Source organism: Panicum hallii, chromosome 2, assembly GCF_002211085.1.
Source record: "Panicum hallii strain FIL2 chromosome 2, PHallii_v3.1, whole genome shotgun sequence".
Classification (NCBI taxonomy): domain Eukaryota; kingdom Viridiplantae; phylum Streptophyta; class Magnoliopsida; order Poales; family Poaceae; genus Panicum; species Panicum hallii.
Window position 1 is genome coordinate 47,488,987 of NC_038043.1, and position 22,185 is coordinate 47,511,171.

At 46.3% G+C, this 22,185-nt stretch overlaps 3 protein-coding genes across 3 annotated transcripts; all 3 read right to left on the reverse strand.

Annotated features, from left to right (window-relative positions):
* Positions 1–184: 184 nt before the first annotated feature.
* On the reverse strand, positions 185–6,247 carry LOC112881443. The gene is made up of 5 exons (XM_025946125.1): positions 5,679–6,247; positions 3,664–4,640; positions 3,090–3,362; positions 2,874–2,965; positions 185–1,331 (listed from the first exon to the last, which is right to left on the reverse strand). The coding sequence occupies exons 2-5, from the start codon at positions 4,612–4,614 to the stop codon at positions 407–409; spliced, it is 2,241 nt and encodes a 746-aa protein (XP_025801910.1). The 5' UTR covers positions 4,615–4,640; positions 5,679–6,247; the 3' UTR covers positions 185–406.
* Positions 6,248–9,437: 3,190 nt separating this feature from the next.
* Positions 9,438–12,419, reverse strand: LOC112879750 (60S ribosomal protein L38). Its single transcript, XM_025944132.1, has 3 exons — positions 12,286–12,419; positions 10,241–10,424; positions 9,438–9,649 (listed from the first exon to the last, which is right to left on the reverse strand). Exons 1-3 carry the CDS (start codon positions 12,286–12,288, stop codon positions 9,627–9,629), a joined length of 210 nt encoding a protein of 69 aa, XP_025799917.1. The 5' UTR covers positions 12,289–12,419; the 3' UTR covers positions 9,438–9,626.
* Positions 12,420–12,906: 487 nt separating this feature from the next.
* LOC112881747 (BAG-associated GRAM protein 1) lies at positions 12,907–20,806 on the reverse strand. Its single transcript, XM_025946592.1, has 18 exons — positions 20,416–20,806; positions 20,257–20,298; positions 20,059–20,156; positions 19,106–19,181; positions 18,606–18,734; positions 18,474–18,520; positions 18,001–18,124; positions 17,786–17,902; positions 16,662–16,691; positions 16,475–16,574; positions 15,886–15,992; positions 15,530–15,673; positions 15,330–15,434; positions 14,762–14,908; positions 14,616–14,669; positions 14,424–14,487; positions 14,231–14,292; positions 12,907–13,450 (listed from the first exon to the last, which is right to left on the reverse strand). Exons 1-18 carry the CDS (start codon positions 20,623–20,625, stop codon positions 13,316–13,318), a joined length of 1,791 nt encoding a protein of 596 aa, XP_025802377.1. The 5' UTR covers positions 20,626–20,806; the 3' UTR covers positions 12,907–13,315.
* Between the last annotated feature and the right edge of the window lie 1,379 nt (positions 20,807–22,185).

A 22,185-nucleotide genomic window follows, 5' to 3' on the forward strand; every position in this document is an offset into this window, starting at 1 on the left:
ATGCCCTGCCACGGTGACTACCGTCATACAGATCAGCACGTGACAGAACGAAGAGATTTCCCTCGGTTACTCCGAAGGTCAAAGAGGTTTAGTATTACTTCTCCGAAAAGGTGGATTGGGTGGAGGGCGAATCACGAACAACCCATATTCTTCAGGCAAGGAATCACTTTCCAGCCTCGAAAGATCAGAAGAAACCCATCCAATCGAGCAATATAATTAATTCAGAGTCACCCAGTCGACATCAGTGATAAATACAAGTCAATTTTTCATCACCTTTTTCTTTTCTCTCTGTAAAAAGCCCAGTAAAAAAACAAAAGGAAGCCTACATTAGCTAGCCAAGCCCATTCTTCTGGCCCAATCAAATTTCACACTACTAACGGCCCAATTAGGGCCTCCCGTCCACGCGTCAGCCCTTCTTCCCGTTCGCCGGCGCGGTCGGCCCGCCGCCGCCGCCGAGCATTGCGGCGGCGGAGTCGACGTTGGTGAGGAGATACTCGTAGATCTTCTTCCTTAGCCGCTCGATCGTCTCCTCGGGCACGCCGCAGCCGCCGTTCGCGGCGACGGGGGCGCTGCTTGCGGCTGTCGCCTCACCGTCCGCGTCCGGCTGCGGCGGGGTAGGAGCCTCGCTGCGCTTCCCGATCTCGCCGAGCCAGTCGTTGACGCGCTTCAGCTGCGGGAGCATCCTGGCCGCGCGCTCGCGGTCCCATGGCGCGGCCGCCGCCACGTCCGCGTCGAGGAACCGCTCCACGAAGCCGAGGAACCAGCCCCTCGACTCCTCCCCGAGCCGCCGCGCCAGCTCGCCCCTCTCCTCCGCGCCTCCTCCCCTCTCCCACTCCGGCGGCGCGGGCGTCGTCGTCAGCGCAGCTGAGGCCGCCGTAGCGCCAGGGCCCGTCCTTGCCTTCCCCTTCGCTGGGGACATCCGCGACTTAGGCGACGGCGACGACTTCGTAGGCGTGGCCGCGGCCGCAGCCGGCTTCGATGACTCGTCGACGACCACCACGGCCAGCGGCGACGAGACCGTGGCGGGGGCCGGTTTGAGGTTGTACAGACCGAAGGCGGACAGGTCAGTGGCCAGAGCGGCGCTCACCCATGATGTTGCTCGCCTCCGCCGCTCGGCCGCGACTGCCGCGGCCTCCTCGTCGGTGGCCGAGGCCACCGTTCCGGCGTCACTGGCCGCCGAGAGGTCCGGCGAGGCAGCAGAAGTGGTAGGCTTGGTGAGGGTGTCGGTGATCATTGTTGCCCGCGAAAGCGCGGCGTGGAGGGTGAGAAACTGCTCCACGGACGGCTGAGGGTTCTGTTCCTCCGCCGTGGAGCTCACCTCGGCGTACGAACTGCTCCAGCAGACACAAGGCAGACAAGGTCAGTAACTATAGAACCAAAACTACATGAAAAAAAATACAGCTAAAAATGGCACAGTGCTACAGCTCTTGGTGTAAACTTCCCGACATATTTCTGTAACACGAGTTCAGCATCAAGTTGAAATCTAGACATTGTACAGAGAATTCAACACTAGCGAGCACATGATTAACGTGTGGAGCTAGCAATGTAAATAAACAGGTGCTTTTAGTAGAAGACAGCAGCATGGAGTTCCTCCAAGTACAGCAGGAGAAACTTCCTGTTTGTCCAGTGCAAAATCTGTAAGCACCATTATACAGTGCAATAGCATGGTTCCCGGAGACAGTTCGCAAACATGTCGATCCATGTCCTGGACCACGTTGAAGCCAACAAGCAAAAACTAACACGCAGCACGCGCCAAGGCCACGACTGTATGCAAACCTGTATACCATAATACTTTTTCGTTCTCTGATGTTGTACCTTCTGCAACTTGTACTTACTAGCAAGCCCAGATTGGCAGACACTAGTAACTCAGAATGCCAAAGTCTAGATTAACTTATGTGAGTTCAGTTAATCATCCATCTGTAAAAACATTCACAGCTAACACCTACCCTCTGATCAGAAAAGGAAGATGGGAAAGCAGGGACCACATCAGCATGGGTCTCAAGCTCCAAAAGGGAGCAACCGAGCTGGTTGATAGCATTATTGCAACATGCTGGACAGCTTGAACTCAGACATTTGGACCATGAGACCAGCGGGCTATTCATGATCTTGCCCCAGTGAGGCGCAAGCAGAAACCAACCATGTGACCATGAACAGCAGGCTTTGCTAAAGGCACAGCTGATACCACCTGTCCTGGCGCCGGATCACCTGTCCTGTATCTAGCATGTTCGTCAGCACGGGAACAGGCAATCAAGGCTGTCTACGGCCAGATGCATGTGAAACCCTTGAAGGCTTTCGTAAGACTTTGCCCTTGATGCTTAGTTGACTCATTCCTATGAAAGGATTTCCAGAATACTGGAATAGCAGAAGATGCAGCATTTGAACTACAAAGATGTAGCTGGAGAGCACAGAAGTGCAAGTCCAGCTTGGAAATTCAGTAGAAGGTTGATTCATACCGACAAATTTTCTAGTTTGAATTAACTGAAGGCAGAGTACGCTGACACCACTAGGTGCCATATCTTTGCATAATTGGATAGAAGCTAGCAAAATATGCCAGATTTCCCAATCAAATCACAAGATTCTCTACTATTATATTTTAATAGACAGATCATCAACCATGTAATTCCATCTAAATGTCAAAACATGCCTCTATAATAAGCTACGAATGTTGTGCCCAAATTAAGTACAGAATAAAATTGCATTTCTAAAAGAACGCAAGCATTAGGTACAAGAAAGGGATAAAGGAACGGATTGAATAGCAGAGTCATGGGGAATATATCAAACGGTATGTCGCAGCCTACCAATAAAAAAATGTACCTAGAAAACATACAAAACTTGACATGATTGCAGGGCTTGTGTCCAGAAGAAAAAAGTACCTCAAACATCTGAGCAAGCTCTCCGCAGCTGAAGCTTCTTGCATGGCTTCAACAGCAGCCATCTGTGCTGATTCCCTGTACCTCAGAAGCTCCTGTCACATACGACATGGTAGGCCAACTTAAAATTAAAATGTCCACCAATGCTTGATCTTTCAAACTATTGTGCAAGCAAAAGTTTAAAACCAAACCAATTGTGTCAATGAACTTTTGCCATACCTTTCCTAGTTTGGCAAGAGATGGAGGGAGTGATGTCCACGAAGTGCTTGCATCTGTTAGCTTTTTGCTGTTGGGAGGAATCTTGACTAAATTTGTAACATTTGAGTTGCCCAAAACCCCAGAAGTTCTCTTTACAGTAGGAGTATGCTTCTTAGCTGTTTTGTCGGCATCGTCTGAAGGAGCACTTGCGGTGCTCTTCCTACCAGCTTTCTGAATCAAACTGTCATCTTTGTGTGACACCTTCTCATCCACTGGTGATTTTTGTCTAGGAGTCTGCATATTAAAAACATACATATTATCTTCTTTAACTTTTTGAGGAAAATAAGTGGTTCATGCAAATGGGGAAAAGAAGAAGAATGACGTCACATTTCCTTACTACGCACGATGTCATAGACGAGACACTAATAAACAGATATGATGAGATACAGGTTCCATTATTTATTGACACTGGAAATTCCAAAAGTTGAACCAGCCTCAAGAGATGTAGTGGATATCACTGATCACTAATAACATAAGTTAAATGCATAGGGTGCGGTTATCTATATAACCGACGGAGAGTCAATATATTACATACCACAGGGATCTTGTTATCAGACTTCCTGTCAGGTTTCAGTGTCCTTGATTCTGAATTGCCTTTTCCTTTAATATCCACGTTTCCTTCCCAGCTTCTTCTTAAGGCCTTTGGCCCTGATCTAATACTCAACACAGAGCTACTGATCGGATTACTGGCAGAGGACTTCCTCCCAGCAGTAGTAACCTTCAAAACAGAAGCAGCCTTTTCTAACAAGGAAAGCCTAGAAGATGATGCTTTTTCAGCTCCTTTTACTTTGTTTCTCTGTTTCAGATCATCAGAGAATCTGTCGAAGGATGCAGGCAGAGAATAGACACTGGTTGGAGATGAAGGTGTTGACCTAGTAATAGTTGGTTTCACCTTTGATTTAACTGATTCCTTCTTACTACCACCAATCCCATTCAAAGCTTGTTTTGACAGTGAAGAGTTTGATTTGGTGAGCATCGGCTTCTTATTTTCCGCCCCAGTAGGCTTGCGTGAAGCATTTATTTTCTCCAATTTGCTCGTTTCCTTTTCTAGAGACAAGCTGCTGGCATCCTTCAATCCATTTGTTGGTTGCGTCTTCTTGCTGCCATGAAAACTCGAGGAGCTGGTTACCACAAGATCCTCGGGTGTGCCAACACAAGCATGGCGACCAGGAACTGGCCGGACTCCTCTAAGGATGGGAACTGGAGTGGCTGCCTCTAGGCGGTCCACATGGATGAACTGGCCCAGCTGAATCTTGTCGCTCAAGATAAGATCATGCTGCTCCTCTGGAAGGGAAACATAGGTCGCATGGGATGAATCTGACACCTTGAGGTAGAACCCTTGGTTGGTAAAAAGATCACTCCCGGCGAGTGCAGGAACAATGCTGACAACCTGAAGGAGCGAGGACCGATGCTCGCCGGCGACTTTAACATCGGTGTTCATATGCTGCAGGAGCTTCACAAGGACACCAGGTACCAATGAAGCCATTGCTGTAACTCCTTAAGCGCATTACTCTGCTCAATCCCACAAAGGAATTATCAAAATAAAGGCATGAAAAATTGGAACTAAATCTGGCAGGCAGTCTGGCTATTCCTAACAAAAGTGAAACCCAACACCCCTGAATGCACTAAAGGTTGCAACTTTTTCGTGGGTGTAGTGTGCAGAAACCTGGCTCACAAGGCACTGAGGATTGCATTTACTCATACCAAGAATCACAAGGCAATGCAAGTACGGGATGGAATCTTAAGAATGCACAGCGGCAACCAATAATTTCAAAAAGGGTACGAAGAAGAAAATCGAGCAAGAAATGCACGGCGGCAAACATTAGTTTCAGAAAGCATGCTAGGAAGAAAATTGAGCAAACCAATCCAATGGAAATAGCCGAAGTTCCCAGAATCGTCCTGAAACGCGCGCATAGGTGAAAATGCAAAAAATGACGCTGCTAGGAATGCAAGTTATGGAGGGAGTACGTCTGGGGAATATGTGTCTTTGCTTGTAAGGAATTGAATTGGGTCCGAACCGAAACATACTCAACAAACACCAAGAGATACTACTTAACAATCATGGCATCAAATTCAATGTGGGCGGCGGTGGTCCTGTCGTTTGCAAACCAGCTTTTCTCAGGACAAGAAAATCTTGAAAAAAAAAGAGAGCAGTGAGAAAGTGGAAGAACATCACCAACCAAATCTTGCGCAAAGTACTACCACTGCTGGTTGCCCTATCAATTCCGGCAACCTTAAACAACCGCCAAATTCGAAGCAAAGCGATTAGCAGGGGGGTAACAAGGAGCAGACACTTCGCAATCAACCGTCCGCCTCAGTTCAGCCGCCAACCAAGTGACCAATCCCCCATGGGTGTCCTGAACAAATGTTTCTCCTGGTCGGAGGAAGCGGCAAGCCATGGCAAGTGCAAAGGCAAAGGCAAAAGCAAAGCGAATTCGGTCCCTATCGCGGCAAGCGCTCTAACAGGAAAGGGGAGGGAGAAATCTCTGAACACGGGGGGATGAGACGGAAAGCACTGACTAGCAGCAGGAGGAATCGGAGGAAGCGAACCTCTCGGCGGAACTCCGGGCGCCTAGCGGTCACTCCTCCGCTCTCTTCGTCCGGCTTGCTGTGGGCGCACGGAAGAGGAGAGGCCGGAGGAACCCGATACGCCGGGGCGGAGTCCTTCCGCCAGCACCACTCGCGGCACCCTCGGTGCGCAGCTCCGCCCTCGCTGACGAACCACGAACCGGAAAGCGCAGCAGCACTTGTAGCCTTGCAGGAGTTGGAGCGCGGGCAGGGCGCGACGCCGCAGGCCGGGTCAGAGGAGGGAGGGAAGGGGCGCGGCTGCCCCCGCGTCACATCCGAGAGAACAACAAGTCAAGGATTCTCCTCCCGCTCCGGACCTCCGGTCTCCGCCAGGCGCCACTCCCCCTCCTCTCGTTGCCTTTGGCTGGCTCCGGCCCTGGACCGCGGCGTTGGCCGCGCCTGCTCGCTCGCTCGAGAGAACCAGAGCGAGACGAATCTCTCTCTCTCTCTCTCTCTCTCTCTTCTTGGCTGGGATGGAGTGGAGAGATTGCAGAGAGAGAGAGCGGCGAGGAGGGAGTGGGGGGCCAGCTAGCAGTAGTAACCGTAGCGAGCTGACACACGCAAGGCGGGCAGCCAGCGGGCGCGTCGTCCACTTCGCTGCGGCGCGGAACAGCAGGGCAGTCACCCGTCGTGGTGTGGTGGGGTGGGTGGGTGGTGGTAACTGTTGCGGTGAGCCGTTGCTTTCCTCGGGCGGGAGCCAGGGACAGACAAGCTGGGGGGAGACGGCGAGAGCCTCCATTCTTTATTCACCCAACACCTTTGTTATCCGCTCGAGAAAGAGATCGAGCCTGCCTTGTGAACTTTGCACAAATGTGGTGCGAGTTTCACGCCAAACTCGCGCTCGCTCCGCCGAATCCAAATCCCCCCCCCCCCTCGTTGCGTTACGGGCGTGAAGGTCCTGGCAGCACAGCATGGTTGGAATGATTAGCGGCGGCGATAACGAAAATGATGGCGAGGGGAGCGGAGCCGGCGAGTGATTGGCACCCCGTAACCACCCCCCCCCCCCCCCCCCGCGTAATGCCGCGCCAGCCGGTGGATTATACGTAGTGATCGGTCGGTACGGCTACTGGTAGTCGACACGCGACAGTATTCTACTACTACTATTCTGCGTGTCCACCTGCCGCCATCGTGCGCTGGAGCCGGCCCGGCCTGCCATTCTTCTTTACCAACCGCTGCTGCTAGCTCGTGCCGCAACGGTGGCGCCATGTGCTCCGGCCTCTCCGGGGGAGTGACCGAGTGAGTTCGTTAGGCTGCTCCCGGGCAGCCAAGTGGCGGCGCGCGGTACTCGTACCTGCTTGGTGGTCCATCGCCACTTGCTCTCTTCCCGTTCCCGCTACCATGCCGGAGGAGGGGGGGAAAGAAGAGCGTTCAGAGGCACCCCGGAGACATGGTACGAACGCTTGCCAAAGAGACTTTGTGTTTCGTGAGGGTGCTAGCGGGTTTCACTCGGAACTTCCGTTCCATACGATTTGCAGAACGATCAACGTTTCTGGCACCAAAGTCGTCGTAGGCATGTGCTCCTGTCTCGAACTCCCTGGGTCGGGCGCTCGGCGTATACCGGGGGAGAAGAGCTCAACTCCTGCACGCGCCCGAGCTGCCCCGGACCGTGGCCCACTTACACGGTCGTGCGGTTGGTGAGGATACGCCTTTGGGCCGTCCGTGCGCAACGCCTACAAACGCATGGACCTGGACGTCTCCTCGGTCCCCTGCCGACTTCCTGTATCATCATCAATGGGGTTGCCTTGGCCTGGCCGCCCGCCCGGCGTCGGTGCAGAGCGGCGCGACTGCGGGCCGGCCACGACGCTCGCCGTGGAGATCGCGAGGCCCGGCGCCGGACGGAGACGGTGCAGGCCTTTGCGTTTCGGCTGGTGGACCCTGGGGGCGCTGCCGCTGCTTCCACAAGCGCGTGGCCGTGGAGCGCGTGGGGCTCGCTCAGTCGCTCGTGCGCGCGCGCTCCGGCGAAAGCGCCACGCCAGATGACCGGATAATATGGGACCGCCGGCCTGCAGCAGCAGCCAGCAACGGCAACGGTGTGCTTGCTCCTCGTAGAATCATGCGACGTAGGATGACCAAGCGCCAAGGAGACGCAACAACAACGCATCAGCAGGATCCACGTGACGTGACGGTACAAGGAACAAGACGCGATCCGGGCCCTGTTACCGAGCACTTACCGGCAAATCTCAAGAGCAGAAGACGAACGAACCAAGGCCGAGGGGAGAAGGGGAGCGCCTGAGCCCAAGCAAAACAACGGCTAGACGACGGTCTTGTTTACGCGAGGCGCCAGTGCCGGACCAGTGGTTGGAGCTATAGCTCTGGATGAACCGGCCGCGAACAGAGTAAACTAACCCGTACGGCCCGGTGGGAGGCCGTGCGGTTCTGGATAGAAAACGGTCGCCTTTCTGCTCCGCCCATGCCCGCCGCCACCGTATCGCCACCAGTTGCAACAGCGTGGTGTTTGTCCGCACTCGCTTGCACTCTAGGCAAGGCGGCAGATTCCATCTTGCTCCAGATGAGATGCCCTGCTCAGCTGGACGAACCGTTTGAACCAGCATTAAGATACAAAAGTGTTCTAGTGTTTAAACATTCCGTTTGTAGGACTGTAGAGTACTAGGTTAAGGTTGAAGAACTCTGCTTATGAATTCCTTACGCTGGCACACCGGATGGGTGTTACGGTCAAAACAGTCGCATTCCAATTCCCGTTTCTCCAATGTGGGGCGTGGACTTTTTTTTTCCTCGACCTGTTCCTGATCTCGGCAGGAACTATTGGGTCCCAGAGTATCAGCATTGCTGATTGCTGCGTGGTCCAAAGCTTCTGGCCAGATAGACACGTCGTGCTACTGTGGTAGCAGTAGCACTGGCGCTGGTACGAAGGCACGAGGACCAGTCCAAGCTCCACCTCCACGGTGGCGCCTGTCAACAGGTCATGGCCTGGAGTTATGGCTCTGCACTGCTAACGGCCAGTGACCAGTGGGGCAAAAAACGCACGGTACGGTGACGCTCACTGAACAGCTACCGAAAGGAGCAACTCTCGAAGCAAAGCAAGCATCTCTCGGCGTTCCTCTCCACCATGTCTGAACGTGGACAGCCGACGACTGAGCAATGCGTATGCGTGCTTGCAATTGGTGCTGCTGCGTCTGGCCCAGCATTGGACTCCGAAGTTTGAACCTGGCCGGAATGGCCGAGCGCCCCTGGGCCACCCGTCCGGTGGCGTCGAGCCGTCGGCTTCGAGCACATGGAGTGATCACTGCTCAGTGCTGTGCTGGTCGGCTGCCGGCGTCGGCGCACGCGACCGGGAGCAGCGCACCGCACCTCCGGGCCGGCTGCTGCGCACGCGAGGCTTCAATGCCGCCGCGGCCGGGTACGGGCCCGGAGCCGGCGATCCAGGCTGAGTCGCGTTATCTGCTAGCTGGGTTCACCTTGCTGGCATGGTTCACGAAGAAGCCCCTGTAGTTTTGTTTAAAAAACAGCTGTTCTATGGCGGTGCAAGTGCAATGCATCCCCTGCGCCAGTAATGCGAACGCGAGCGATCTTCTTGTGCACGATGAAATTTCGGCGACATGGAACCACCAGATTCCTTCAGATATCCATGTAGAGCTGACGCATGGAAAATACATCCAACAGGACGCACCAGACCGAGAGGGAATCTACGCGGAAGAGGGGTGGGGGGTGCTTGGGCGAATTCACGATTTTGGATCAGCTCGGTTATACCTTAACAGATAAACGTGTCACGGATGAGAGAAATCAGTAGAAATACGGTCATCTGACCGGGACGGGATTGGTCTCCCCGCACACAAAACTGGCGATAACATTAATCCATGGCGAAGTCTACATTGTTCACAGGTCAAAAGTTTCTCAAGATAATTCAGAAGACTTCTGATGATGGCAAGGAAAAGCTTCCCGCTACACCATCTCTCTCTCTTGCTTGAGTCTTCAGACTTCTTGGACACTCAAACCTGCAGAATAACGGATGCATCAATTGCCGAATTTACTTGCATAGAGAACAACCTTAATAGCATAGCAGAATATTTTTGCCTTCATGTTCTCCAAAACAAAGGTACATTCCAGATCCCATTAGCCAATACACCCGCAAGTTAAGTATTATTGATAAAATCCCGATACAGGACAGATTGTAACCTTTGGAAGTACAATTGTCGCATCTAGACATGAAAAAAAAGGAACACTCAAATTCACCACGGAATGGGAATCAAGCTTTGCGTTCAAGGTGTATAATCATATCCCTTAGGTCTCATATCTATAGTCGCCCGTCACTGATTAAACTACTCAAATGTACCAAGGAAAAGGATTCATTGACAAGATTAATAGATGAGGATATAGTTTGATGTTAACAACGATCGATAATAATCTCTGAAATAAACATCATGACCATTGGGACAAAAGGGACTCCACGGAAAGATGCAATTAAGACAGTCAATTTACAAAGCCACCTGATGAGACAATTTTGTGGAAGGTAAGAGCAATCATCTGCGGGAGACACCCCAACATGGTCAATCAAAGAGAGGTTGCATGAATAATGCTGTGCTAACCTGGGGGGAGGGATTGCTTCAACTTGTTTGCCTTCTCCGCGTCGAAGACACAGAGGGTGTACAAGTACTTGGAGCACCGCACCTTGAACTTCACAACATCTTTGCTCCTCTTGATTTTCACAGAGCGAGCATCCTTCCTTCTAGCAGTAAGGAGGAAGTCCTTGATCTCATGGATCTGCTTCGGCTGCAGCAACAAGTAGTAGTATGATCAGAGGATGGGGATGGCACACAATAGTAACCATTTAGACAGCAGAGTGTAAGTAACTAAGCGCAACTGAGAACAAGCTAACATCTGATATAGTGCGTACAGTCCTAAAGAATAAATGCAGCACTAGCATACTGAAAGATTGAAAATACATTCAAATCTGACTGCATCTCAATGCAGAAACATGATTTCACAGTTGTAATGAACACAGAGTATGGAAACAAGCTGAAATAATTGTGATACCTTTATACTTAAGAGAAGTTTGCACAAATACTCAATCTACTAACAACTTCTTGTTTTTCGCTACAGGTGATTTTCCATGCTCATCACAGTTTATTCAAATCATAAACATAATTAAATTACATCTGGTCCACTAAGTGTTGGAGAATTCAATGTGTTTATCTAGTACTGCGTCTATGTGGCACGAAGTTCAGAACAACAGTTCGTTCGAAATTCTACTTTGCCAAGCAAAACTGAAGTTTACTCACCAGTAAGATTAAGAAATTTTGGTTCGAGTTTTTAGTTAACCAACTCCATGTATAATTGTATACTGCTTTGCTCCAGTATCAGCGTCCTAACTAGCAGTTATCATACAACCATGACAAGCCATCTACCAAAGGTATTAACTTTATTCCAGCTGTCCGTACGCTCGAGCTATTGCACGGGCAGTCTAAATTTTGAATCTTAAAAAGGTCGTAGTTCTTAAACCATCCATCAAATTGAAATTCCGATTGCACAATTTTATCTCTTTCGAAGAGACCTTCAAAACAAGACCCCACATGTTTCGACAATATTTTTCAAAGACACATAAATTGCTTTATGTATAATGGAAAAATACCAAAATAAATTAGTTAAAATGCTCAACTGATCTGCTAAAGTTTACTATTATTGATCATGCAATAAACATTCACCTACCCAACAAAGTTGTTTACCTTCATCCACTAATCACACCAAACAATCTATTTTCACAACATGAACACCAATATCCATTTAACTGACCTCAGATGTGTGAAGCAACATTCTATAAAGTCATAAGCAATTTTTGCAAACATCGTAAACAAATTAGAATACACTAAAAAGTATTTTCTCTCACAAAAAATATATCATTCAAAAATAGTGGTGTGAGATCTTATTTTGAAGCTCTTATTGAAACAAACACAACTGTGTAATCGGATTTTGATTTCGATGCTCGATTTTGAAACTACGGTCTTTTTATTTTGAAATTATGTACATGCATACGGCTATCCATTCTTTTTCTCCCCTCGTATATGCATGCATGTGGCGCTTATGTTATTCATCCTTTTTCCTTCTCTCCTTGCCCTCTCTTATGCATGCACATCCGCTGGATGACGGAGAGTAAAAATGAGGGAGCGGCCTTACGAACGTCTAATATTACGGCTGGCCGTAAGTTAGCTGCATCCTAACTTACCTTAAACTGAAACTACGTCTACCCAACATGAAAAGATATTCAGTCTCAACAACCTCCGTAGTTCCTGAGCAACTATGATTGCTTGCATAGAAATGGCACACAACTACACCCAAGATAGTTTAGCATCTCTCGCCGACCGAAACAAACAGGTCGACACGAGACTCGCCCAATTTAATCCACCATTGTACAATTCGGCCACATTCCAAATTCATTCCCCCAACACACAATTACCTAACGATACAATGCCCAGAAACAAATCCCTCACATACAAGTAACTGATCAATCGGACGAGGCAGGATTTGAGCCACTCCTACGTCAGAAAGGAGGCATCCTTGTCGCATCGCACGAGGCGATGAAAAGCTAGTGGACCGCCTAGCTGAATAGAAATGGGAACGAAGGTAGCGAGCTCACCATCTTTCCTCGAGGACTGGTGGTCGCGGCGGCGGAGCGTCGGGGGTTGCCGTGGCGGCGGCGCGCGGAGAGGGAGAGTCTATTTATACGGGTAGAGAGAAACCCTAGCCGTGGGTATTGAGGTTTCCGAAAATGCCCCGCGAGGTGGGGAGTGTTGGCGTAAGCATTTCGGTCCGTTTCCAAGCCGCGAGTGCGCCGAGCGGCATCATTTTCATTCCGTTCCACAATAGTTCTTCTAGTTTTATCCTAAGCCATTTCTATTTTTTAACCATTAATTTTTGAAAAGTTGTATAGTTCAACATAATAAAATCTATCACAATATATAATTTGCGTGTTGTTAAACTATACGTATTTCTTTAGATTGATGATTAAAGATAGAAATATTTGACGTACCACAAAGCTAGACTGCATTTTACATATAGGAGAGGAGAGAAAAAAAAGGGGGAAATATGGATGGACCTTTTTTTTAAAAAAAACGTGCATGCTAGTTGACGGCTTGACACCAAGGCATATATAAAGTGGAATACATGCAGCACTCACATATCTTCAGAAACTTGCACATTGATCAAACTAGACAGAAATTGTCATCTGAAATCGGATGCTTCTTACAACAAATTCTTATGAAATGGCTGAAGTTATTTTCGGGACATGGAACTTTTATTGCACAACATAAGCCTTTTGTAACTACAGAAATGTACACTGCACAAGCTCCTGACGATTTTCGGGCACATATTTCTCTATTGTTTCTTTCTTTGTTTATCTTCAACAACACAAACTGGCATGCCCACAACCAGCACTATATTTCACGTTTACCCATATACATCAGCCAAAATGCCAGAATGCATGGAGAAATGACAGGAAAAGAACTTTACACGATCTACACATTCTTTTGAAAGGCAGCTTGTCATGTTAGATGTGGACCAGTTACAAGTCCACCTTCCCTTCTGTGTATAACATCATAATTCATTGTGTCACGCGATAGCGGTTATGATTCAGTGATCCTACATCAGGAGACACAAGCTGAAATAGGTTATTGGCTACCAGGCGCTACGTCCGGTACCATGTTGTCTTGTTGGGTAAGATCACTGTTCTCTTGGTTAGGAGACCGAACTTTGAGCATATAAGCTTGTGCGAACTCTAACATTTCCTTGACTTCCTTCTTCAACTGCAAGATTTCAAAACAAAATGAACAACTCCGAGAATTAAGTGTTATGTAGTTTCTGGAAGTTATAGCATGCAGAAACTAAAGTAGAGTATTCCGGAAACTCATATTCTGCATTCTCATCTGCAATACTTCAGCAGCAGCAACATTATATCGTATACTCATGTGCTGCAACTTAAGCCAGTAAAAGCTACTCCCTCCGTCCCATTACAATTCGTTTTGGTTTTATTAGATGCATAGTTTTTGCTATGTATCTTAGCTATAGTGTACATCTAGGTGCATAGCAAAATATATGTATCTAGAAAAGCCAAAAAGAATTGTATTTTGGGACGGAGGTAGTACATAATTTGGCAGCCAATTACCTACGCTATGCTCAACAAGGGCTGCAGAATTCATTGAGGTTTTTTTATTCCATGTGAAAGAATTATGTGGGCGACATGATGTATGATTTTCCGTAGCCTGGTATATTTCCAGGATAAACATGCTTGCTCAAGCTGTCCTAGTAGACAATCCCAGTCACCAACGAAGCTGTTCATGAATTTCAAGTGAACAACAAGTGCACTGGAGCTTTTATAAGATAGATCAATCTATTTAGACAATCAAATCTGTATGTGATCATGTCTAATTATAATGTATTTGAACCCAGGAATTAGTCTTAGATTGTTAAATGTTAAGGAAATGTAATTTGGCCACCAACATTCACGAGCATATAGAGGTTGTAGCCAATTTGATTTAAATCCTACCAACAGATCAAAAAAGGAAAAAGAATTGTTAAGTGCATACCTCATCCACAGCACCACTCTTTATTTTAGATTGCATTATGCACCATTTCTTGAAATGTGCACCTGAAAATGAAGCATGCCTATTGCATTAATAAAATCACTAAATTAATCTGCAGCTTAAGTAGAGAAGAGCATAGCCATCACAGTATAAAGAAATAAAAGAACACATAAAAGGATATGAAGAAATCACGAACCAGCACTTATGTTAAGGCTGCACGAGTCAGAACTGATAGATTTCACAGACCACCTACAATGTACCTGAAAGGTAGAACAGCAGTTACCTAAATTCTAGCATGACAGCTATTGTTGCGCTGTAAAATATTCTCAGATTTACAAGAATGAAAAAGAGGGCAGGAAGTACTGTATACAATATTTTCTATTAATACCTCAAAGAATGAACCAAATGGAACATCATGTACTTGCTGTACAGTTTCAAACACCTATAAATAACAGCAAGAAATTACTTGATGGAGTTACAGTAATGTGACATATTATCTGCCATATTGGAACTTTCAGTTGTTTAGAAACATACCAGATCCATTTTGTCAGCTGAAAGAACCATATGCTGCCACTCTGTCATCGCTGAATAAGGAGGGCACATTGGACTATGGCATATTGATTTACAATTAAGTTCTCTCACCTGACCATCATACTCATCTGCAATGTGCCATTGCCCCAGCTGCAAAAGGCAACATTTTAAGGTAGAATGTATTGAGTAAAAGAAAACAAAAACCATTCAGCTTGCTGATAACAACATAACTGGTTCTCTGCTATCCAGCTATTAGATTCAAGTCTTCAATTCTACCGCATGTTTACCATACATTAGCATAACAAGTTGAACATTGCCCACAATAAAAATGTGCATGGAGGATAAACAGTACATATGCTGCTTTGGATGGACCAGTTTGCATTTTTTTTTTGATGTAACGATGGACCAATTTGCATTACCCTACGGCATTCAGTATTATGACCATCTACCAATTTCTATCCAACAACTTTGTTGAATTTCTCTTATGCGCAACAATCAATGAACTGGGAATAAGTTGGTCACACAGAATGTACTGAATGTGCAAAAAGCTGGCATTATGCTGGATACTTACATTTATATCTTTATCTTTCCGATCTGTTCGGTATTCTGTTATGTAACTCGAGTCATCACTTAAAAGAATACTAAAAAACTGTTCCGCGGTACATGGAAAGGTTCCCTGAAATCATAAACAGATACAGATTAGTTAGCAATCATAATGCAACATCATCCAAAAAATAATCATGAAGCTAAGATACTGTTAGCCATTATTACATTGAATACAGGGACTAGAACTTCTTCTTTGACAAAAGGTTGTAATTGCCCTGTTAATGCAGCGCAATCTTCTGGAACATTGATCTCCTTCTTGCTGTTTTTTCTTGAGCTACTGTGTGCACGTAGGGCAGACTGAGCACGTTCCTAGAACCCAAAAGTAAAAAAAGGTTATCAAATCTGAAGAATGATTATGGATATCAAATTTGTGTAAACTCCTAACTATCCCGAACAGCAACATGAGAAAAACATCCCTTCAAAACTAGTGCACTGACAGTAAGGCTGCAGATATGCAAATACACCCTATAACATACAAGCAAAGCTCTAGAGTGTATTGCACACATATGCAAGTTCAGTACCTGTTTCTCAGCCTCTATCATCATTTTGAAGTTCTTCACAGCTCGCTGTAATGCTCTAAATGTATGATTTCTGTTCCAAAACGATGCAAATTTGTACCTGACTCTTCCTACAAAAAAAATTGTATAAGAGGAACTGTTATGTAACAACCACAACCCTGTCTTATCGGATTACCGTTAGCAGTCCTTTTGGCAGACTACATAAACTGTATGACTTTTATGCTTTAGTGATCAAGCATGATTTGATAGTGCCATGAGATGGGTTTGTCAGCTTACTCAGTATTCTATAATAAGAGAAAGGGCTTTGATACGTGTCTGCTAAAAGAAGGCCATACATAAAATTCCTGTCGTTCCTTCTCAACCAGATTAGAGAAATTATGTTTCCTTGACTGTTTTGAGAGTTTAATTTGGTCCTGCAGAGTAAATTTATTTTTATAGTGTTGTTGACCTTTTGCAATTGTATTATTGTTTTATTAGGGTCCTCTCCTGCTGTTTTCCATGAAGAGAGTGAATGGGTTTTGAGTCCGCACAAAAAGATGACATGCAAGGTTCCATTGATTTAAGAATTACATAAGTGTTAAGAAGATATTACCATCTGGACATCCTAATGGAGGAACACCAAATCCTCCAGCACCCATTCGAAGAAATATTGTGATAGCTGGATTAATAACGGCATGCTGACTTCTTCTGATCTGCAGTATTTGCAATAAAAGAAGCAGATCCTTAAGTGTGTAGAATGGAAATTATGTACACATAACAGAACAGAAAATAAGAATTACCTCATCGATATCTCTCAAAGGAATAACAACCTTCATATATGGGAAAAAGATGTTTTTAGTCACACAGATAAATAAAACAAATGTATGCACAAACAAATGGTTAGATATGAATTGATTTTATTAAGAAGGAAAAAAAAAGCACAACTTCCCTAAGGTCACAGAATCAATCCAATGGGAAAACATCAATCCGCATGGCTTAAGAATAACCAGGATTAGTAGCTTCATTGATCAAAATCAGGAAAAGAACTGGTGCATGATAGCTTGTACGGAAAGTAAAGCTGAAATTCAGCAGAATTTGTTTGTGCAAATTTCTAGAGAATTTCAGACATGTTACTAGCCATGAGAAATGACCTTGTTGCAAGCACTATCCAATGGGAAAAACACCAATCCACATGTCTTAAGAGTGTAAACATAAAAAAAGTGTCTTCGATTAGGATTAGTACTTTAGTAGCTTTGTAAATCAAAATTAGAAAGAGAACTTGTGTATGGCAGCTTGTGTGGAAAATTTGAGAGTATTTGCCAGAAAGCTGGGATTCAGCAGAAGATATTTCTAAGTTGCAAGCATTAGTTTCTCAAAAAGATAGTTAACACATACAGTAAAATCCATTTACTTCATGAATGACAGAAACATTGGAAGAGAAATAACCATTTAGTATTTATGTGCAATTTTCAGTGACCCATTGGCACACAGCTCAATCAAGAGGGACAAGGTCACATAATCTTTAACTGCATCACATTGAATAACAAAAGTGTAAAGGGATATCACTTGAACATACATCAACGAAACTGGCCAAGTTAGTGTTTCCCTATTTCCTCTGCTACTATTTGCTGTTGACTGACAGCTGGCACACAAGTTTTAGATTTAATTTGACAAACAAAAGGTAGGTTCTAGCGACGTCTGCTCTTCAGTAGAAAGTTAGAAATTACAAACATTATCAGAATTTGTCATGATCGCCACAGTGACTGTTTAGATGGAATATGTTATTAAAATCAATGGAGTATTAAAAACTTGAATAATTTATTGTAAAAACAAGAAACGGAAGTAAAGTGAGGTCTACACAAAGAATCTATACTAAAAAGAATTAATCAAAGGATGGAAATTGAGAACTCCCATGCGAGCTAACCTTAATCTGCTTAGAGAAGACGTTTGAATGAAAGCAAATGTGCCATGAAGAGACATACATGCGACCGTGATACAGGAATGACCTTTCAAGTGCACATGAATAGCTGTGGTCAACAACCTGAAAGGAGTAAGACAAGGAAACAACTGTTGCAAGTTGGAACCATTGGTATTAGATCCACAAATGAATTTGAGCAAAAAGTTGTAGCAGTTACCAACCTCATCTGGAGGTAGTTCAAAAATTGTCTGCAAAGGACCTGGCTTTTGATGAACTACAGTGGGACCCTGCTTATCCAAGGATATCCTTCTACGAGCACCAGCCTCAGCTGAGTTATTTAGAGCCCTAAAGTGGAAAAGCGCTTGAATCATCAGAGAAATTGACGCCTCATATATTTATTTTATCCTAAGACTAGAAAAAACAAATGAATTTGAGCCACGTAAGGTACAGCAGTGCAGGAAGCATATTTAGCATGTTGAACTGAACACAATGCCCTATTTTTCACTAATGTTGTTCAGAAAACCAAAGCAAAATAATGAAGAAAAATGGCCAAAACGTATGCCAAAGCTGTTAAAACCTGCTATTTTAACAAAGAACAGAATAAAATGCATGATTTCTGTGTGAACAGCTAATAAGATAAGGACGCAGGAAAGCCAATGCTTTAATGGTTAAAGAAACAGAGTGAGATTTTAACCTGGAGGAACTCTCATGAACCTTGATTGCCTTAATATGAAGACACACCTGACAATACAGAAAATAGTACAGTAAGATAACTGAAAATTAAATTTAACATCAGAAACCAAGCATATCTGCAGAAATCATTCACCTGGCCTGATGTGCTGTCAAGTGTGTACCAAACTGGTCCACTCGGCCCCTCAGACTCAACTGGAACAGTAACAGAACCAAGGATAGTGCTTTTCCATACAATGTCCCAGTCATATATTGTGACGTTTATCTATGGAATTGTAGAGAACAAATACATCAGAACAAGGGAAATGAAATGTACAGATCTTCCTGCATCCAATGATCAATTTAGCAAGGGTATCAAATGCATAAAGGCAATGGAAAATCATCTTCGGATTAGACTATATAACTTGTGAATTGCAACAATTTGTGTCAGGGTGAGAAGCAAAATGGAAAGTTAAAACCCATAAGATATATGTGACAATACTGCTGTAGAACATTGCAGCCAGAGATTCTTTTAACATAAGAATGGTACAATAGTAATATGACTCGATAATTTGCCACATTTTCCTGTACCAATAACAAACACAACATCTTTTAAAAGAGACCAAACTAATTAGGAGATAAGGAGCTCGGAATAACCTTTACAGGAAGGCTATCAACAAAAAAGTTGAATTCTTCTCCCCACATTGGGTTTCTTGAACCAGGAACCATGGAGCTGTAAGGTGTGAAAAAAGACAATTAAACTACTTGAACATGAGCTACATCACACAAATCTGTGAGTTTATCAAATAGACTAAGTTTATGTTATATTCAAACGATCGTCATTTGAAATTGTGTTTCTGGTCTACCTTCCACCATTGCTTTTCCCACAGCACCGTTTCAGGATAGCATGCATGTCAATTATTTACACATTAGCCTACCATTATCATCTAATTCTCCACAGCTCTCACCAATTTTAGCAGTTATCACAATCCTGGGGGATGTCAGCCCTTGTTTCCTCTAATCCTGGGGGATGTCAGCCCTTGTTTCCTCTATTTTACTGCCTATGCTTGGTACTCCAAGATTCAAATTCAGATTGCTTTTGTACTTTACAATCTCTAATGAACCCCACATGTGCCATTTTGCGGAAACCGTCTCAAACCACCCATAACCTCATACAAATATTAGGGAAGAATGTTTCATACATAACGCTACCCCTTGAACCTAGCTTAGCTAATTCGGATGCACTAGTGTACGGCCCTACAAAGGCAATGAATTTCCCCCACTGTTCCAAGCTTAAATCCAACAAAGAAAACCATCACAGCCAGTTTAACACTTTTGCCCAAAACATGGTTTTCTTGAGCAAAGGTCCAGATTGCACTTCATGTTCTCTCAAAGGGAAGATAGAATGTGGCTTAGGATAAACGAAGTGCAGCTTGCCACATTTTTGTAGTTTGAGAATTAAGCTAGAAATGAGAAATCCGTCTAAAGCTATATACAGTTGATGAGAACTTGAAACAGATCAAACTACCCTGTAAACAGGTTCTAAAATCGAGAGCGTAAAAGAAATGGTATACACCAAACTATTGGAATCACTGGATCAATGTGATCACCTGAATCGCTTCTCTGCGCCACATGTGATCAATGCATACGGGTCAGACGTCCCATTTAAGTTGGCCGCCATCAAATTCTTCGCGGCCAACAGCTCGAGCTGAACAGGCACATCCAATCCAAGTCAGGAATCCGTCCAGACGAAACTGCCAGCAGCACAGCTCAAAAAAAAAATGAGAGAGAGTGCTGATCACGATTACCTTCACCACGTACGCAGAGGGGCCGCTCGAGCCTCCCTTGAACTGCCCCCAATCCAATCCACACGCAGCCAATCAAACGAGCACAACGTCAGTACCCGTGATCACCAGCACCACGTCGCCCAAATCCCCCGAAAACCCAAACAGAAGCGGAGCCGCTACCTTGTCGGCGGCGTCGAGCTCCCCCACGAGGAGCCCGTCGGCGGCGTCGCCCCCCGCCTGCGAGGGGCGCGGGCTGAGGAGCTCGTAGGCGGCGTAGAGCGCGACGAGGATCATCGCGGCGGCGCAGGTGACCTCGATCTCCCAGCAGGTCGGGAGGAGGAACCCGAGCGCCGCCACCGCCGGGGCCGACCCCGCGGCCTGCGGCGCCATGCCGCCCGCGCCCGCGCCGGCGAGGAGGGGGTGCGTGCCGCGCCCTAGGGTTTGGGGAGCGGAAGGGTGCCGCGCGCGAGGGCCATGGTGGGGGCGGGCGAGGAAGGAATGGGAGGAGGTGGTGGTTATCGGAGGGGGGACGACGAGGCGGAGAAGGTGGGAGCGGTCTGGTCGGTCTCGCCGGAGGTGGGCCCGTGTACAGGAGGGTCCAGTGCGATCGGACGGCTGGTACTGCTTGACTTTGAGGCGGCGCGGATCGTGACGCGATGCGGGGAGGACGGGCTGTGACGCTGGTCGGATGGGCCCGCGTCGACGCCGGACGCCGGGTGGCTGGGGGATTGACCGTGCCGGGCCCGTCAAAGTCGAAGCCGTTGTGTTTTTCTTAGAACCTTCCTTGAATTTTCAGTTTTAACTTCGGGCGAGCACCTGCAGATTCCTGATAAATTCACTTCCGCACTTTTTTTTAATTACTGTGACTTCAGCAAGTTTTGTGTGTCGCTCGGGCCAGGCCAGGCCCAGAGTAAAAAGCCCATGACAGGCCGGCCATATATCTCGCAACGCTTCGTGAAACAGGAGTCTCTCCCGTTCCCGTCGACGTCCCCGCCAGCGCCGCCGCCGGGAAATATCCCTAGGTGCCGCCGCCCCTTCACCTCCGATCTTCCCTCGTGCGCTTCTCACCACCGGCCTCCTTGCGAACCTCCCCTTGTGCCGATGGCCCTGGTCGGGGGACGGAAGGCAAGAGGCTTCTTGGGCAAGTGGAAGTCTAAGAAAGCGAGGAGAACGAGAAACAATGGTTCGAAGAAGCGGCCTGCGGCAAAAGGTGCGTACGAGCTTGACAAACAGTTTGCTTGATTTTTCATCGTCTATCTTCAGCACTTGATTTTGGCTTTCTGCATATCAATGTCCAGCACTCTATCTAGCTCTTCCACGCGCCCTGCTTCAGTATTTATGAAAGGGACGTGCAGTACTGAACATTGCAACTAACATATTCATGCTGTCAACAGCATGCATGTCTTTAATTTTTGCAAGCTAGCTTCTGCATGTTTAATTTTTTTAACCTAGTTTATTCTTAGTTTTGGTTTAGTTTATGTATGCGTATTTGGAGTAAACCCAAACCATATCAATTAATTTTGTGAGCCCTGGAATTGTCAGTGCGCCTTTTGTGCTGTGAACCCTGCAGAAGTCAATTCCAGCGGAGAGAGATTTGATAGATAAGCAAACACAAAACCATAAAAAAGCTAGCTGCTGAGTATGCAAAACCTAACAATTCCAGTGAACAAAATTTGAAAGATGAGAAAAAACCCCAGAAAAATTACTCGATGCACAGAGTTGCAAAACCTTTCGATTGTTCTGACGATGTTTCCCTTCACCTAGTAATTTGGAGTACGCACATGGTAGTTTGTTTTCTTTTATTTTAAGATGGCTGGCCACCTTGATTGGGACGAAATCTAACACAGAGTTCGGCTGGTGTTCTTGCTGACAACAGAGGTGGTATGGAAGGGCATGAGTCGGTTTAGCATCATGGCCTGCCCAAAGTCCCCGGAGACATCTTCGGGCGAT

What these genes read in the sequence shown, in the direction of transcription:
- LOC112881443 (XM_025946125.1), bottom strand. Translation starts at nt 4,614, where the DNA reads ATGGCTTCATTGGTACCTGGTGTCCTTGTGAAGCTCCTGCAGCATATG. An exon ending in CTGATAACAAGATCCCTGTG is followed by an intron (nt 3,363 to 3,663) that starts GTATGTAATATA and finishes TTTAATATGCAG; the next exon opens with ACTCCTAGACAAAAATCACC. An exon ending in CTCTTGCCAAACTAGGAAAG is followed by an intron (nt 2,966 to 3,089) that starts GTATGGCAAAAG and finishes CGTATGTGACAG; the next exon opens with GAGCTTCTGAGGTACAGGGA.
- LOC112879750 (XM_025944132.1), bottom strand. An exon ending in GAAGCAATCCCTCCCCCCAG is followed by an intron (nt 9,650 to 10,240) that starts GTTAGCACAGCA and finishes GTTATTCTGCAG; the next exon opens with GTTTGAGTGTCCAAGAAGTC.
- LOC112881747 (XM_025946592.1), bottom strand. Translation starts at nt 20,625, where the DNA reads ATGGCGCCGCAGGCCGCGGGGTCGGCCCCGGCGGTGGCGGCGCTCGGG. An exon ending in TCCATTAGGATGTCCAGATG is followed by an intron (nt 15,993 to 16,474) that starts GTAATATCTTCT and finishes TTTTTTTTGTAG; the next exon opens with GAAGAGTCAGGTACAAATTT. An exon ending in TTCTAGTCCCTGTATTCAAT is followed by an intron (nt 15,435 to 15,529) that starts GTAATAATGGCT and finishes TTATGATTTCAG; the next exon opens with GGAACCTTTCCATGTACCGC.